General features: G+C 40.0%; 2 protein-coding genes across 2 annotated transcripts in view; both read right to left on the bottom strand.

Annotated features, from left to right (window-relative positions):
* Positions 1 to 17,122, bottom strand: part of LOC116721371 (tumor necrosis factor receptor superfamily member 14-like) — a 1,133,408-nt gene that overhangs the window by 1,034,554 nt on the left and 81,732 nt on the right. The window lies entirely within an intron of this gene.
* Positions 281 to 16,962, bottom strand: LOC116720998 (uncharacterized). Its single transcript, XM_032564564.1, has 8 exons — positions 16,579 to 16,962; positions 12,787 to 13,891; positions 11,504 to 11,638; positions 10,162 to 10,336; positions 7,588 to 7,686; positions 4,811 to 4,902; positions 3,188 to 3,328; positions 281 to 667 (listed from the first exon to the last, which is right to left on the bottom strand). The coding sequence occupies exons 1-8, from the start codon at positions 16,827 to 16,829 to the stop codon at positions 404 to 406; spliced, it is 2,262 nt and encodes a 753-aa protein (XP_032420455.1). The 5' UTR covers positions 16,830 to 16,962; the 3' UTR covers positions 281 to 403.

Here is a 17,122-nt window from a genome sequence, read left to right as displayed (position 1 = left end):
TTTCAAAAGATGCAAGCTCAGCACAATTTCGCATTTGTGAACTATCCTTAAAAGCCAGGCCTTGAAAACCTAGACAACCGACCAGTCTAAACAAACTCTACCAATTTTGTCACTAAAATTGCGACTGAGACTATTGCGTCAAGTACTTTGGGGTCCTCTGGACTTGATAAAGCATTATACAAGTTCAAAGCCATTTACCAAATTCTTTTCCAGACATATATCTTCCAATCAATGCCAAACACTCGCGACGCGGGACAAAATATTCAAGTTGAAGGTACTGTTGAATTCTAAGTGCAAAAAAATAATTTTATTATGATGTTCTTTTTCCATAATAAAACGTTAACATAATTTGCAAACTAATTTTTCTTGGAATTACATTTCAATGGACACAACAGTGATAAAGTCACATTTGCTGGTGAGAACCAGGCAACAGGTCTGGTTTGAGCCCACTCCGCTGGCTGGTAACTGGACTTTCGTCTCCACCCTGGAGGCCCCCAATCATGGAGCCCAGGGTCCCGTAGCTTCCCCCGTACGGCTCCATCTGAGCGGCCACGCTCAGACTGAGCCTCTCTGTCCGAGGCATCTTGGGCGTTTGGTTCAGCGCTGAAGAGCGAAGGGAAACGGGCGTGGCCGCATTGTCGCTGAGGCTCTGCACCGTGACAGACGACTGCACAGATATACAAGTTTCAGTCACAAAGATAAGGTATACAGTGATAAAAAACTGAGAGCAATCAGTTACAACATCTGCAATGTCCATTACCAAAAAAGTCTATTTCTAGGTTGAGTTATACACAGAGGTGAAAGCAGTTTTCAATTCTTGCCGGTACTGTGACGAAAATTGTCAGGGGCTCATTGTGTGAACCAAAAGAAATAAAAACATTAATATTTTACTGCACTATACAGTCCCTGTATGGATAACGCAGAAAGTAGAAGCACTTCACAATGTGAAACAAATATATATTCTGCCATACGGGGTGGAAAGTAATTAGTTACATTTATATTTATTGACGTTATTACAGTTTGTCTAATTTGTCCTTCAGGTTGTTTACAAAACCTGAACTTTTCCTTTCCCTTGAATTCGTTATGAATAAAATTACTCTGTTACATTTGAAATCATATCCATTAATGAGTAAAGATAAAACGTAAGAAAATACCAGAAAAAAAGCTGCATTGATCTTTTGGCTGGGTTTGTATTAAGATCTCATGGATTTGGGGCGTGCTGTGGTGGCGTAGGGGATAGCGCGACGCGGCCGTCGCGGGTTCGATTCCCGGACCCGGCGATATTTGCCGCATGTCTTCTCCCCTCCACTTCCCCCTTTCCTGTCAGACTACTTTCATAGGGAGCCCACAAAAAGACCCCCTGGAGGGGAGGGGAAAAAAGATCTCATGTAGTTGCATCAATGGGAAGACAGACAGCACAACCCATCGAGTTAACCTCTGAGAAAACGAAAAGCTCTTGCTGAATTTAAGGCATTGTAAACGTTAATATTTGAACAACAAATGTATATTTCATCAGATACTTGTGGTCATAATTTGCGTTGACGAAAACTGAAAACAGAACATCAGGTGCTTAGTTTGGAGTCGGTTTGTTAAAACTATTAGATAAAAGTAACAAACAGCAGCTGACTTAAAATACTGGAAATTAATGTCTCATTAAAAATACACATAATATCTTGTTTTGCTTTTTTTTATATATATATATAAATGTGCTCCTTTAAATCAAAACAATTTGAGACCAATTTGTTCTTATTTTCTTTGTGATGAGCAGAACCTTTGCTCATCAAAAAGTAACTAAAGTAAAATTGTAATGAGGTACTTGTTACTTTTAATAGTATTTCAATGCAATTTTTTTTAAATAAATAACTTCGGCACCACTTTCTTTCCCTTTGAACATATCATTGTTTTCTGCACTTTTTATCAGGTTTTGGTTTCGTTGAATTAAAATAATTCACTGTCCTGCGGTGTTTTCCCGGTTTATATTTTAAAGTTTATAAATGATAAGCGATTTATTGTTCGTCCTGTCCCAGCGCAAGCGGCATTTTTTATGTCTGTGGACCACCTGTGTAAAATGTCCCAGTCCATAAATCAAACGCACCAGTCCAATCAGCAGCCAATCACCGTCTTTTAGAGAAAGACGCTCTTACAATACGTTATCGTTTAATACCAGTGATATTTCCGGGCATAAGCTAATGAACATCTGTTTTCGAGGTGTGCTATGTTGTTTGAATTGAGCAAAAATAACATGAAACACAACTAGATATTCTTCTTTTGCTTTTAATTGGGACATTTTGCAACAAGCACAGACGATGAACATCGGGGAGAAAGTTTGAAGACTGCTGACGAAAGCTACGGGGTCCAGGAGGGTTGAGGAGGTGGAGGGGAGAAGAGAGAGAAACATTTTGGAATAAGAAAAAAAAAAAAAAGCGTTTTATAAACGGATTAACTCGTGTTTTGATCCGTCTATTGCTAGCACATCTATTCTGACTCGAAGTGCAGCAGTTCTGAATGACGGCTTTATTGCAGCCGTTCTCCCGGTACCGGACTGGCGCAAAAATCCTTTAGCGGTACGCCGGACCGGACCGGACCGGACCGGTGTTCTGACACCGGCTTTTCACCCCTGGTTATACAGTAACTGCTGGAGGATAGAGGGATACAAAACATAACTGTTCAGGCTGTCAACTTTGTGCAAATGAAAGTTATTGGTAAACACAAACTAAAGATATACAGTTCAGACTTTTGGTCTTCAGACCAAAGGTTTGGACACACTTTCATGAGAAAGTGTGTCCAAACCTTTGGTCTGAAGACCAAAAGTTTGGACACAGTTGTGTCCAAACCTTTGGTCTGTACTGTATATTCTTCAATTATGAGTTACAGCTCAAATATATAGAACTTTAACATATTTTAATGTCTGTAAGTTAGGCATTTCAGCCACTGAAATGTCCAATAAATTAAGTGTTTATTGGACACATTTTGTAAAGTTTCACTGTGACAGAAATGGTTGTTGGGAGAACACCATCCAGTAAGATCAGATCTGTTGTTTTCTTTTCAGGCTACCATGCATGTTGATAGCAAATAGTCCTCTCTAAACAACGACAATAAGAACACTTGTAAATAAATAAGAGATGCACATATTGTGAGACAACATGTCAGAGTGCCAACCGAACAATCTGAAGACATTAATACTCACGTTCCCTACAGAGGCCTGACTGCCAGCCACCGTCTTCTTCTTTCTGGCCATGTTGGGATTCCAGTTGCAAACCAGACTGTCATTCTGCACGCTGTAGCTCTTATGGCCAACAAGCCAATATGTATTCATTTTGCCTTTGCCCTGACAGGAGAGTGATGGGTGCAAGTGATGAATACTGACTAAACAATTTGCTAGACAGCACTGAAATCAAATGTTTACATTAAAATAACTACACTGATTGCGAGAAACCACGAGAAACAAGGTTTCACTTTGTTGTATGAGTTGACTTTAATTATCACAAAGTGAAAGTATTGAGAGAGCCATGTTATTGCTTGCTGAATGAGAGAAGTAGCACCTAGAATCTAGATGCTGCTAGCGAAATACTTCTTCCTTCAAAAAAACAATACAACAGTATGACTTGGGTTTGCAGAATTGCGTTTAATCACGCAACAGAACTTGAGCAAGAGTGTCCTTTTAACAGATGAGAACAACATAGAGATTTTTGGCCAGTTCCTGTTGGTATAGATGGTTTTACATGGTACTGAGTCATGGAGGAGGACTTAGTTCTTCACAAAATGTTTCTTTGTTTCAGGTAAAATTTTGAACATTTAAACAGAATAATTAATCTTCTGTTGTTGTCCATCCAATATTCATCCATTTTTCTAACACTCTTGTCCTTAGAGGACAAGCTCCAGCTAGCGTTCCGGGCGAGAGGCGGGCTACACCCTGGACAGGTCGCCAGTCTGTCGCAGGGCAACACAGAGACAAACAGAACAAAACCATGTACACATACACTCACACCTAGGGAGAATTTAGAGAGACCAATTAACCTGACAGTCATGTTTTTGGACTGTGGGAGGAAGCCAGAGTACCCGGAGAGAACCCACACATGCACAGGGAGAACATGCAAACTCCGTGCAGAAAGACCCCGGGCCGGGAATTGAACCCAGGACCTTCTTGCTGCAAGGCAACAGTGCTACCAACTGTGCAGCCCCATCCAATATTCTCTTTACCTAATTTTAAGACTCATTGAGAACCAGAATATTTTTAAAAAATCATTTTCTGATACATAAATTGTTTTAGAACTTTGTGCTTTAGGGATAACTGTGGCTCAGTGGGTGGAGCCACAGTTATCTTACAAGAGGAAGGTTGTTGGTTTGACTCTTATCTTCCTCCTGTCACATATTGATGTGCCCCTGAGCAAGCCACTTAACGCGAAGTTGCCAACCAATCAGTGTAAAAATGTAACTCCATTGTACATTTGTTGTCTTGGTGTCATAAGTGGTCAATATGACTTGAAAGGTACTTTATAAGTTCAGTCGATTTACAATTTCTCTCCATTATCACTGTATTTAAAGTAATATATTCAATATAATATTTGTTGGGTTTCTTCACAGACAGACTGAGTGGGGATATTTGATTTGAATTGAATAAAAGGCCCCACTCATCTTCACCATACCTACAGTCCATCATTTGAAAATGTACTGAATTTTCATTTAAGTAGAACTAGAGATTCATGTTTTCACTGTGTATTATTTTCCAAGCAGACTGAAAAAAATATGAAGATTGTAAAATTTCACAAAGACAATTTTAAAAGTTGAGAGCTTGGTTTGTATCCGTTACCTTAACCTCGATCTCTCCACGTAGCTGCAGCTCATAGGCGTTGTCCTTCATCAAAGCCAAATAGGTTTCTGAAGTGGTGTGGATTTTCTGAGCTGGAACAGGAAAACATATGAAATACATTTGGAGCAACAGTTTTAGCTCTAAGCAGATTCCCAGGTGCTTCTCTGCAAAGCTTAAGCTTTTTGCGGTGCGATTGATAAGGGAACTAATATTATGTCTTTACAATATGCCTGAAAGAACATTGTAAACATGCAGTACTTTGTAAATTATAGGCATGTGCCTGAGTTACCTGAAATATTTTTTGTCGTTTTTTTGTAGAAACACGACTTATCTGATCTTCCACATCAGTGCAAAATCAGTCAACGTCTCTAGCTTTAATGGAATTATAGAAAAAGATTTTGATGAGAAATATCTAGCAGAGTTTATTTTTTAAATATTATTGTAGTGAAGTATTTACAGTGTTGATTATTTATTGCTGTTTTAGGCACTTGTACAATTTGGAAAAGGAGGTATTAGAAACTATTGGTTAAGAATTCAACGGTTACAAGTAATCAGTGAATAAAAATAAAACTAAATGGTATTTGCAGTTGTTATGTACGTTTTTGCTGTAACATATACAGTATGTTAGATGGTGTTGAAGTTAGCCTCCTGCTCAATCTACAATTAATAATTGTTATTTTAGTGGATTAACCTATTTAATCCCACCGGCAACAATTGTTGCCAGACATTTTTTCTAACTTCTGGAAGCTCTAGAAGACATGTTTTGACTTTTGGCAGCTAATTGAAGTTTTAAAATAAAATAATAGAGTGTCTATTCTAAGCAATATCAATTTCATGTATCTAGTGTGAAAGGTCACATGACCAGACCTCTTTACTTCCTGCCTGTAACGCTGGAGGTACACAAACCTGTACAAGAGGAAGTCAGCAAAATATTTAAATAAACAAATATTTTGAACATATGTTCTTTAAAGTGTCTTCTACTGATGTATAACAAAAATTGTATCCATTCATCCATATTTTGATCATAAGAAGAGTGAATGTAAGCATGGCAACAATTGTTGCAGCTAGCATAATACAGAGACAGCACTGTGCACCATGGTTTGCCTGTTTATTCTATATGCCTTGCTGTTCCCACACAGCTTATAACTGTAAGATGTTTAAGATTTTCTAGACCTGAAGGAACCTCAAAATGTTGTCTTCTACATCCCACAGTTGAAACCCTCCCCTATTTCACTGCCCCAATAGGTGATCCTTTCCACAAAGTGGGGCCTTTGCACTGAATGATCACTACAAGATGAAGCCACGCCTGAAACTAGTTTAGGACAGGGCCAAGGTGTACTGCTTGGTCTGGTGGAACAGGGAGAATTTCCTCCCGGAGGCAGATTTGTTCATACTAACATTTTCACCTGACTTTGCCTCATTGATGAAATGACCAGATGAGGTCAAAGGTCACTCGGCTCATTGAGACTATGACATCTGCTGGATGTGGCATTGAATCTTTATGTATCTAAGATATTTTTGAACACTCTTGTAACCATTCTATTTTTTTATATGTATAAATAGGCCATATTTGTGTAGTTTAGACTATGCAGATTCCCACCAGCAATAATTGTTGCCTAATATAAAACCTACATTTTCACTAACATAACCAAGGAATCTTGGGCCCCCTGACAAAAATTTAAATTAACACTCTTGCCTTTTTCTCTCTCTCCCTCTCTCTATTTTTTTATTTATTTGAAAACCTGATTTTATAATTATTCTTAGTAGCAAAGTAACTGTCACAGTCGTTCTTGTTTTCCACTGACTGCTGCTGAACACCGTCACCGTCAAGCGCTCCAAGCAGGAACAAACCATTTCCTGCAGATCCAGGGGGGTTCAGGGCAAATATGGATGTGTGTTTTTTGGTCTGGGAGTGGGAACATTAAATTTTTACTGCTAAAAACAATCTTCGAAAATACAATATAATTAATTTTGTAATTGACAGGGCCCCAATTTTTTTTTTTTATTTCAGGAGGGACCCCTGTTGGTCAGAGGCCCTTAGAATTGTCATAACTTTCCCCCCCGTACAGCGCCCCTGAACATAACCAACATAAAATGTAATAATTCATAAATATCATGTGTTAGGGAAGTCCAAGGATTGAAATGCATATTGTAGGAAAAAATAATTGGGATTAAAATGGTTAATTAATAGTCTTCTTCTGTTCTGTTTTACAACAAAATGTAATCGTGTCATTTGTATTTGCAATAGATTCAGTGAGAACCAATGTTAAACCCAGATTGGTTTTCTTTTTTAGAGTTACATAACGATTTCAGTTTTTGTTTACTTTGTTAGTAAAGCTTTGTGGATTATTCTGTAGGTGGGAGAAAAGATTCAGACTTTGGGTCCTTCAATTAGTGAAGCAACATAGTGTAAAGGTTTTATTTAGTTCTCTGCTTCTCAAACTGTCAGAATGGATCTCTTTCCTCTTACATTGGGGTAGATTAGCTTCTTTTTTGTTGCTATATTTGGTTTAAGTTAAACTTTTTAGGTTGCTGTTAATACCAACCTAAATAAAATCAACTACTTGAAATGTATGCTGGTGTAAAATATTCTCTTGTGTAAAATATTCTTCTGAAAGGTTCATTTGTGGTAGTTGCAGCATGGCAGTGCACAGCAAGGGCCTTAACATAATCATCATTATAGAAGAGCAGGAAAAGCAAGTTGTGGGCAGGATATTTAAAAATCTAATTTTCTTTAAGAGCTGTAAAGGTTTATTTAATTATTACTGAGGACTCACGCAGGCTGGTGGACTCCATCCTTGAGGCAGTGTTGACCGTATCTCCAAACAAACAGTATCTCGGCATCTTGTAGCCCACAATTCCTGCCACACATGGACCTATGGAGCCAAAAAATACAAATTGCTTTCCGTTTTGCTTTGTAGCTTAAATTGTAAGGTCAACAAACAGGTACCAATACAACCAGAACACAGAAATAAAACAGAAGAATTTAAATAGATTTCTAACTAATTTGATGCAATCACTCTCAAACAAGGAAGTGATGTTTAGAACATCCCAAACAGGCAATAGTAGGAATAATATTGTGACATGTTACTTCATCTTCCTGAGATTCTGGATATTAAGCTTCACATCCCATTCAGTGCTGAACATGACACCTCATTTATTTATTTGTTTTTTACGTTTCTGTGATTTTATTCATTTGTCATTCATTTCTATAGCCTACTCCTAAGGTTTACTCCAACCTTAACCATAACCAGTGCACACCTAGACTCAAATCACACCTTAATCCAGTCCTAAATCTAACTTCTAACCTCAAAACAGCACCTAAGGAGCAATCAGTCCTTGCAGAGTAATATTTGTTGGAGAAATTGTTCTTACACTGTAACAAATCCAAGGCCACACACATGAACATGAACACACTAAAACTTTCAACTGATCAGCTGAACCCACAGCGCTTCCTCTAGATGGCGCTGTGGGTTCAGCTGAATATTGGTTTCTCCGGGATTTTAGAGTCAATTCAAATTTATTTAGACAGAATGAAGTTACAAAAAATAAAGAGAAAAACAAGTAGGAATTCTAATTGAATTTGATCCTTTTTGTGTAGTATGTAGTAGCTTTTTTCTTGTAAATGAATGTATCACAAATATATCATAATCAAAAAGAAAAAAAAAATCCTCCCCAATAAATATCTTTATTGATCCATGGTCTATACCTGCTTATCCTTACAGAGTTGTGGAACACCCTGGACAGGTCACCAATCCATCGCAGGCCAACACACACACACACACACACACCCCACACACATGCCCCCCCACACACACACACATGTTTGCGTGGCTATTTCTGTGGGAACATTCCTTTGACTACCAGTCATTTCTACAGCCTGAATGTAGAAATGTAGGATATGGGTTAGGGAAACCTTATCCTAACCGTAACCCTATCCATTACATACCTAACCCTAACCAAAATTCAATTCACACCTTAGTCCTAAATCTAACCCCTGACCCAAAAACAGCGTTTGCTTGGTCCCCACAAGAAACAGTGGGTCCCCACAACATAGTATGTCAGAAAAATGGTCCCACAAGGTACTACAAACAAAGGTACACACATATTTTATCGCAGTCACACCTAAAGACAATATAGAGAGACAAATTTACCTAACAGTCATGTTTTTGGACTGTGGGAGGAAACCGGAGTACCCATAGAGAATCTACACAGGCACAGGGAGGGCATGCAAACTCCAGGCCAGGATTCAGACCCATGGCCTTTTTGCAGCAAGGTAACAGAGCTGTGCTGCTGTGCAGCTCGTGTGTACAGCAAAACTTACTTCTAAATATTACAAATCCATATGAAAGACATACAACCACATAGACACTCCACACAGATCAAAAAACAACACATGTAACAATAATTATTGTATTATTGTTGTAATTTGGATTTAAATAAACTGGAAATGAAAACATTTTATAAGCTCCCCAAATTTACATTTTGTCAGTCAGTGCACTACAAAATAAGAAAAGGTGTCAAGATTAGGTTAAGATTAGAAAGGAAGGCTGAGAGCAGAAAATATCTAAATAGCTTAAAAACACTAAAACAACTTTTAATTGAGATTTTGAATAATTTATTTAAATGAAGAAAATAAAATGCCACACAATAAAATGAACATACTTCCAGATCAGCTCTATTTTTAGTGAGCTATCTTTTTGCTTCACTGTGAATTAATCTAGTTATGCTGTCTTGATTGCAAACACATCTGAATACGGTACAGGTTGAACCTCAGAGAGATGGAGCTGCTGGTCTGAACATAGAACACATTACAGCACGTTGTCCCAAATAAGCCTCAGTGTCATGTTTTTTTCAAGGCGCTGGAAATAATAGAAATGTACAGTTCATGAAAAACAAAACCGAGCTCTAGAAAACCAACTGGAATTATCTCAGTCTAAAACTCTACAAATAAAACTACTGGCTTTATTCCCCAGAGCCAGAACCAAACATCCACATGCAGCTTCTGTTTATCTCAAGTCTGGAACAAACTACCAGAAAACTGCAAAACAGCTGTAACACTGAGTTCCTTAAAATGCTAGGCTTAACCCCCCCCCCCCCCCGGTTAGAGCTTTTGAACCATAATAAATGGTATGGACCAAAATATTTGATTTGTATTGATGATTATAATGATGGCATTTGGCAAAATGCAATGTCTGTTACTGGTTTCACAATTGTGTTTATGATGTTTTTATGTTTTCATGATGTAAAGCACTCTGAACCGCCACATTGTTGAAATGTAATTGGCTGATACTCCAACAAAGCCAGAATGATGTGTTGGACCTTGCAGTCTCATGTGGAGCTCCTCTGACCTGTGTGAATGCCAGCTCGGAGCTGCAGCCTCTCGTTGGGCATGTGAGGGATGGACACCTGCCTGACCGCCGCCAACAGGTCCAGCGCCATCTTGGCAATCTCATCTGCGTGTTTGTCACCGTTTCTCTCAGGTAGACCGCTCACCACCATGTAGGCATCTCCGATTGTCTCCACCTTGTTAGAGCATTCCATTAAATTCATTCAAATGACATGGGGAAAAAGTTTCTTAATTAAAGACAAAACAGGAAATGATTGCAATGCAGTTTCTGTCTGCCATCTGTACATAACAGCTCCTAGAAGACATTAGACATCTCTTCTCCAAGCACAGCTTCCCAGCTCATCCTGGTTAGTACCAGGCATTCTCTGGGCAGAACAATCTAGTAAATTGTTGGTCTCCCCCTGTTGCAACATCACCAAGAAACCTCAGCTGACTCCTTTTGATGTAGAAGAGTTGAAGCTCCACTCCATGCTCCCCCAGGTGATCAAACTCCTTGCAATACCTCTAAGACTAAGTCCAACCACTCTACATTCAGTGATGATCTGCTCCAGTGTGCAATGATCGTCGTAACCTGAAGAAGCCAACATAACCACATCATCGGCTAGAAGTAAAGACGAGACCCTGCAGATTGCCAACCCAGACATCCTCCTCTCATTTGTCATGGTGTGTCGTGGTGAGGTGGTGAGGTAGATGCGGTGGACCCAGGTACGAAGAGTAGATGATGATTTAATGAAGAAATACACACAATAATCCAGGCAGCACAGGTCAAAGCAACGGCAAAGACTCTCACACTGGTAGCAACTGACAGGAAACACAACTAGCGACAGACTAGACGAGGACCCGACAAGGAAACAAGAGACATACAGGTGGATTTAAATACACAGAGGGTGATCAGGGAACACGAGACACAGCTGGGAGCAATCAAGGGTAGGCTGGACAACAGGAGACTCAACAAAACACAGAAACTTAAATTAACAGACAGAAAAATCAAATCCTCACATCCCTGAGATCCTGTCTATGAAGACCAAAACAAGAAAACTGAATGTGAAACCAGGGACAATGCTGGTGGAGTCTGACATGCACAGGGACTAAGTCCAACTTTGGACACTTTTTTTTCCATTTTACTTCACTAAAGTAAGGTAAATAAAACAACACAACTGTACAGACAGGGATTTAACCCAAGAAAAATTAGCCAAAGTCCAAAGAAAACTTTAAAATACCTCCAGGCAGACTGGGGTGCTATTGATCAAGAGCTCTTTTTTAAAGAGTGGAAGACGGTATGGATGTCTTGACGGAAAGCCTCAGACTTACAGAAACATGCTCTGTTGGCGTGGGTTTGTTACCTTGTAGACATCATAGGAATCAATGCGAGTGTCAAAGCACATGTACAGGTTGTTGAGCATCTCCACCACCTGCAGAGGGGTGCAAGATGCTGAGATAGATGTGAAGCCCACAATATCTGAGAAAAATATGGTGACCTGGAAAACAAGAGAGAAAACGTTTGCTCCGTCACAACATATCGGCTTGTCTTCTCCTATTGTGTCAGCCTCACAGGGTGAGGTAACTGAAATATAATAGACAATATTGATTTATGCGTTTTCTTTTTATTGATGTTCAGGGTTTGAGCCGAAGTGAGATTTTATTTAGAGAAATTTTGGTGAGAACATTTGCTACAACTCATCAGAATATAGTCCGCACCGCCTCTATCAGTAGAAAATGACATTCTCTGCATTGAACGAGTGGACAGGAGAATGAACTAAATCTGTGGAATCAGCATCAAAGTTTCCTCCATATCTGCTAAAAGTAACGTGGGCCGTTTGAGAGTCTGCAACTACATTTCCATATCAGAGCAGCATTTTGTCTTTTCAGTGAGTTCTACGCGGAAAACCCTCCTGATCATTTTAAGCTGCTCAGACCCCCACCACGCCACCATAAGGCTTTTTGGTCCAGCTGCTTCAGACCTCTTCAATAAGCCAGACCCAATTTCACCTGTACAACTTGTTTTATCTCCACATGAATATGCAACGGGGCAATTACAGGTAATTACACCAACAATAGCAACAAAGGCAACAAACACACACGTTCAGTCAGGGTGTTTGCACATCTTGCAGATGTAACCTCCTCGTAGCAGCTTTGGCCAAAGAGTGACAGAGGAGGAGAGCAGATGTAGATCTGTTCTGCAGCTCCATGTGAACGGTGTAGGACAACAGAAGTACTTATAGTATCACATAGTATCTCCAACTTTTTCCATCACTTTTGAAAAGTGATGACTGGTTTAGTTTTATAAACAGCTATTTAAACAATATATTATTTCTATTTCTGGGAGATGAGATAATGGTGGGGCTACACAGTGAAGCAGTTGGTAGCATCTGCTGCCTTGCAGGAAGAAGGTCCTGGGTTTGAATCCTAACCTGGGGTCTTTCTGCATGGAGTTCCCACGTTCTCCCTCTCCATGCAGAGTTCTGTCCAAGTGCTCTGGCTTCTTCCCACGGTCAAAAACACAACTGTAGTTTATAGGAAAGTCTGAAACTTAGAAGTGTGCCTTCTTAAAAAGGACTTTCAAAGGCATTTTCAAGGAATGTTTTCATACATTTTTATTATTCTGATAACTTGCTGTTTCCCTTACCCTTTCATAGCTCTCGGCTTCAACCTGCTTGCGCTTCCTGAGCTGCTTGGCGACTGACTTTGGCAGCATTTGGTGCAGCAGATCTTCAGCCAGCTTCCTCTGGCGTTTCAGATCCTCGGTTTTCTCCCTTAAGCTCTGAGCATAGTCCTGGATCCACTCTGTCATCTCCTTGAAAGAAAACATCACCAGAGGATAAATGAGGCACGCCACAGCCAGCAGGCAGATCCTTACGCTGAGGCTGGAAGACACAGCTCGAGATGCCAGCCGGAGAGCCAGCGACGATCGATCAAAGAAGCACTGCTGGGTTTTTATGAGAGCCTGGATTCCAGTGTGTGACCCCGAAAGAAGCTTGTTTCCTGCTCCAGAAATCTGCCACGGACTTGGGTCCAGAATATGCACCGGCTGTGCTTCCAGACTCATGTTTACTTTGAGGTCTACGTTCTCTGACCAGCAGTCATTCAGCCGCTCCGTCATCAGTCTGCATAAGCTCAGGTGATACAGAGTGTTGGTCCACCTGCGCTGGAAGTCAGCAGGAGTCAAGGTGTTGTGGTGGAGCATCAGTTGGTAGTTTAGTTCTGTGAAGATCACCAATAGTCTGGCAGAAAGAACATCTGCCCAGTTAGGGTTTTGTTTGGCTTTAGCTAAAGCAACTTCAACTGAGCCCCAGATGGTCAACAGTCTCTCTATGAGTTGAGTGAAAACTGATCCATCCCTGGGATCCGGGGATGAACGTAGAAATGCCTGCATGTTTCTCCTCATCTGAAGGCAAAATCCAGACATCTCCGCACTGCAGTGAAGTCTATGATTATTACTGTAGTTCACCATTTTACCACAGAGGCGATCCAGTGCTGGGGAACCGGACCCCAGTGTCTCATTGCTTATGTCTTTGGCTAATAAAAGCCTCATCTTCTGAAGCTCACTGACGAGCTGCATCAGAGCTGTGGTCCTGCATGAAGTCAGTTCGCTATACGCGGCCTCCGTTGCATCGAGCAGGTCGAAGTTGGAGCTGAGGTCTGGAGATACAGAGCCAAGTAGAGCCAGGAAGGAGAAGACACAGGCCGTCAGAATCCGCCGAACAGAGCGACTGCTGCCAGAGTCAGAACATCTGAAACACAGAAAAACAACTGGTTAAATTTTCTGATCCAATATGCTTCAGATCTAAAACCTCCTGAGCATGTCACAAAGGTTTGGTAACAAGTCTTTGTTTTTATTCAGGTGTGTTGGAGGACAGCCTGGCCTATGCAGTTTTGCTTGGTTCTCACCTCCCCTCTGTGATCTGAGGGGAGATGAAACTAAGAGACTATATGAGACTTGATGAGACTAAACTGGACTAAGAGAAGTACAAAAAACTTGTACTTTTTTGTACAAGTTGTAGTTAATATGTATATGTAACTACATATTGTGATATGTAGTTACAATCATAAATTTGTACATTACCAACTAGCATTTAACATTGAAAAAGGAAAATATAAAAAGATTAATAGTAATATTGCTACAATACCCTATTCTTTTAACCTACATCAACCCTCCTTTGCTCAGATCATAAATGACATACACGGTGTCCCAAATTATTATGCAAGTGATATTTTCTCAGATTTTCTTAAATGGTCAATGCAAATGATGGTCAGTATAATTTTCAAGTCATTAACTATTACAGTATAAATCAAATTTTACTGAACAAAGCTCCCCATGAGAACAGTATTTTTCTTTTTAAATAGAAAACTCAAAATGCACTGTTCCAAATTATTATGCACAGCAGATTTTCTAAACATTTTATGGATTATAAAGAACTGCAAACGGTCATTCTTTGAATGTGCAGCATTAAGTGGTCACATGTACTAAGATCAAAGCTATTTCAATCAAAAACATCTTAACAGACTGAGTTCCATGTTAACATAGGAGAGCTTCTTTGATATCACCTGCACAATTCTTGATCCATTGAACTTGTGAGTTTGTGGAAAGTTTCTGCTTGAATTTCTTTGCAGGATGTCAGAAAACCTTCCCAGAGCTGCTGGTTTGATATGAACTGCATTCCACCCTCAGATCTTCTGCTGGAGGAAACTCCAAAGGTTCTCAATAGGGTTGAGGTCAGAGGTCAGAGGAGGATGGTGACCACACCATGAGTTTCTCATAGCAGCCAATGACACAGTGGTATTCCTTGCAGCATTCATTGTCATGCATGAAGATGATTTTGCTACTGAAGGTTCGGCTCTTCTTTTTGAACCATGAAAGAAAGTGATCAGTCAGAAAGTCCATATACTTTGCTGAGATCATTTTCACACCTTCAGGGACTCTGAAGGGGTCGACCAAAGATTCTCTCCCCATGACTTCGGCCCATTAAATGACTCCACCACCTCCTTACTGACGTCACAGCCGTGTTGGGACGTGGTGGTCGTCCACCACCAATCCACTACTGCGTCTATCTGGACCAGTTGCACAGCGGTCATCAGTGAACAAGTCTATTTGAAAATTAATCTTCATGCACGGCTGGGCCCACTGCCACCGTTTCTGCTTGTGAGCTCTGGTTAGGGGCCCAATAGTAGGTTCATGCACTGCAAGCCTCTGGAGGATCCTCCACCTTGAGGTTCCAGAGGCTCCAGCAGCTTCAAATAACTATTTGCTGCTTTGTAAGGGCATTTTAACAGCTGCTCTCTTAATCCGATGAATTTGTCTAACAGAAACTTTCCTCATTCTGCCTTTATCTGTACAAACCCATCTTTGTTCTGAATCAGCCACAAATCTCTTCACAGTACGATAATGCTTCAGTTTTAGTTAAATATCTAATGTTTTCATACCTTGTCATACGGCACTACACTATCTGATGATTTTCATCATCAGAGATCCTTTCTCTTTCCCATATTGCTTGAAACTTGTGGCCTGCTTAAGAATGTGGAACATCCTTCTTGAGTAGATTTCCTTTAAATGAGCTCAGCAGACAAACTAATCAACCAGCTCTCTGAAATTAATTATAGTGATTCAAAGAGTCCTGACACACAACACCATCTATAAATTTAATAGCACAACAAAAATTATCTTTATGACACTTTAATCCAATTTGCATAATAATTTGGAACACGGTGTATAGTAAACAAATTGCAATTTTTTAAAATTATATTTTCTTTGATGCAGCATCAATGCCAAATGATCACATTAACTCTGGAGTACCTGTTTATTTTTCTTATTATTTTTGTTCTATGCAAAATGGTTTTAAATTCTAGCTTTAACTTTAATTTTAACTTCTAATACTGCTGGCCTTTTTTGCTTTCTGTTGTTTCAAGTGAGAAGGCTGATTGAACAACACTGCCCCCTGGATGCTGAATGTGGTATTTTCTTGTTTGCTATAAATTGGTGCTATTACAATTATTTTGATTTTATATGACCCGTAGTTCACCTTCCTTTCAGAAACTTATAGTTTTGGTGATCTTCGTCCTTCGGGAAGTTATTTTGTCAGCAAAACAGTTTTTGTTTTTAAATGCAACTCATAGAAAGGAAACAAATGTATGTGTTTTATAAAAAGCTGCCATAACCAGTTTACTGCTGATCCAGAGTAACTAAGGCATTACAAAAACAACAAAAAACCTGCTCCTCAGAATGATCAGATGGTGTCAAATAAAATGTGTCAAAGACTGAAGAATTGCTGATGATTAAAGAAAACGAAGAAGAGGCGCGTTTAACATCACTCGATGCTATTTATTTATATATAACTAAGACACCAGAGCTCAGTAAGTGCGTACTTCTGGCTTAACTTTGTCAATAGACAACTTCCAGCAGCGTGAACAGCCGGGGTCTGACCTGCACGGCTCGCAATCGCTGTCCGCGGAGCGCTGCGCCTCCGGGGCCACTCTCCTCCTTTTCCTCAGCAGCCTCCTCTTCAGCGACGCGGAGGACAGAGTCCCTGGGGCCAAACGCTGCTTTTTCATCAGGCCCAGCGTTGACGACATGAGGCCGTTCCCTCCAGCTGATCCTCCAGGCAGATCCGCTTCCTCCGGCGAGTTTACGACCGGAGAGCGCCTCGCTGTCAGCCTGCGGCTCAGGTCCAACATGCGGCAGGAACACGCAGCCCACCGCGATCTGGTCACTACAACAGCAGGTCATCATTCAACGGCACAACGAAAACACACTGAACATCACACATCAGGTGATGTTTGTAACCGCGGTTATTATTTCTTATTTAATCACAACTTTCACCGTCAGTAGTGCAACATATCCATCCATGTACGTTCTCTGAAATGAAATGATTAGTTTAGTTATTTTGTTTATTTATGTATTATTATTATTAATTATTATTATTATTATTATTATTATTATTATTACTACCGTTAATAGTAGTAATAGT

Source organism: Xiphophorus hellerii, chromosome 1, assembly GCF_003331165.1.
Source record: "Xiphophorus hellerii strain 12219 chromosome 1, Xiphophorus_hellerii-4.1, whole genome shotgun sequence".
NCBI lineage: Eukaryota > Metazoa > Chordata > Actinopteri > Cyprinodontiformes > Poeciliidae > Xiphophorus > Xiphophorus hellerii.
This window is presented reverse-complemented; position numbering and strand designations above follow the sequence as displayed.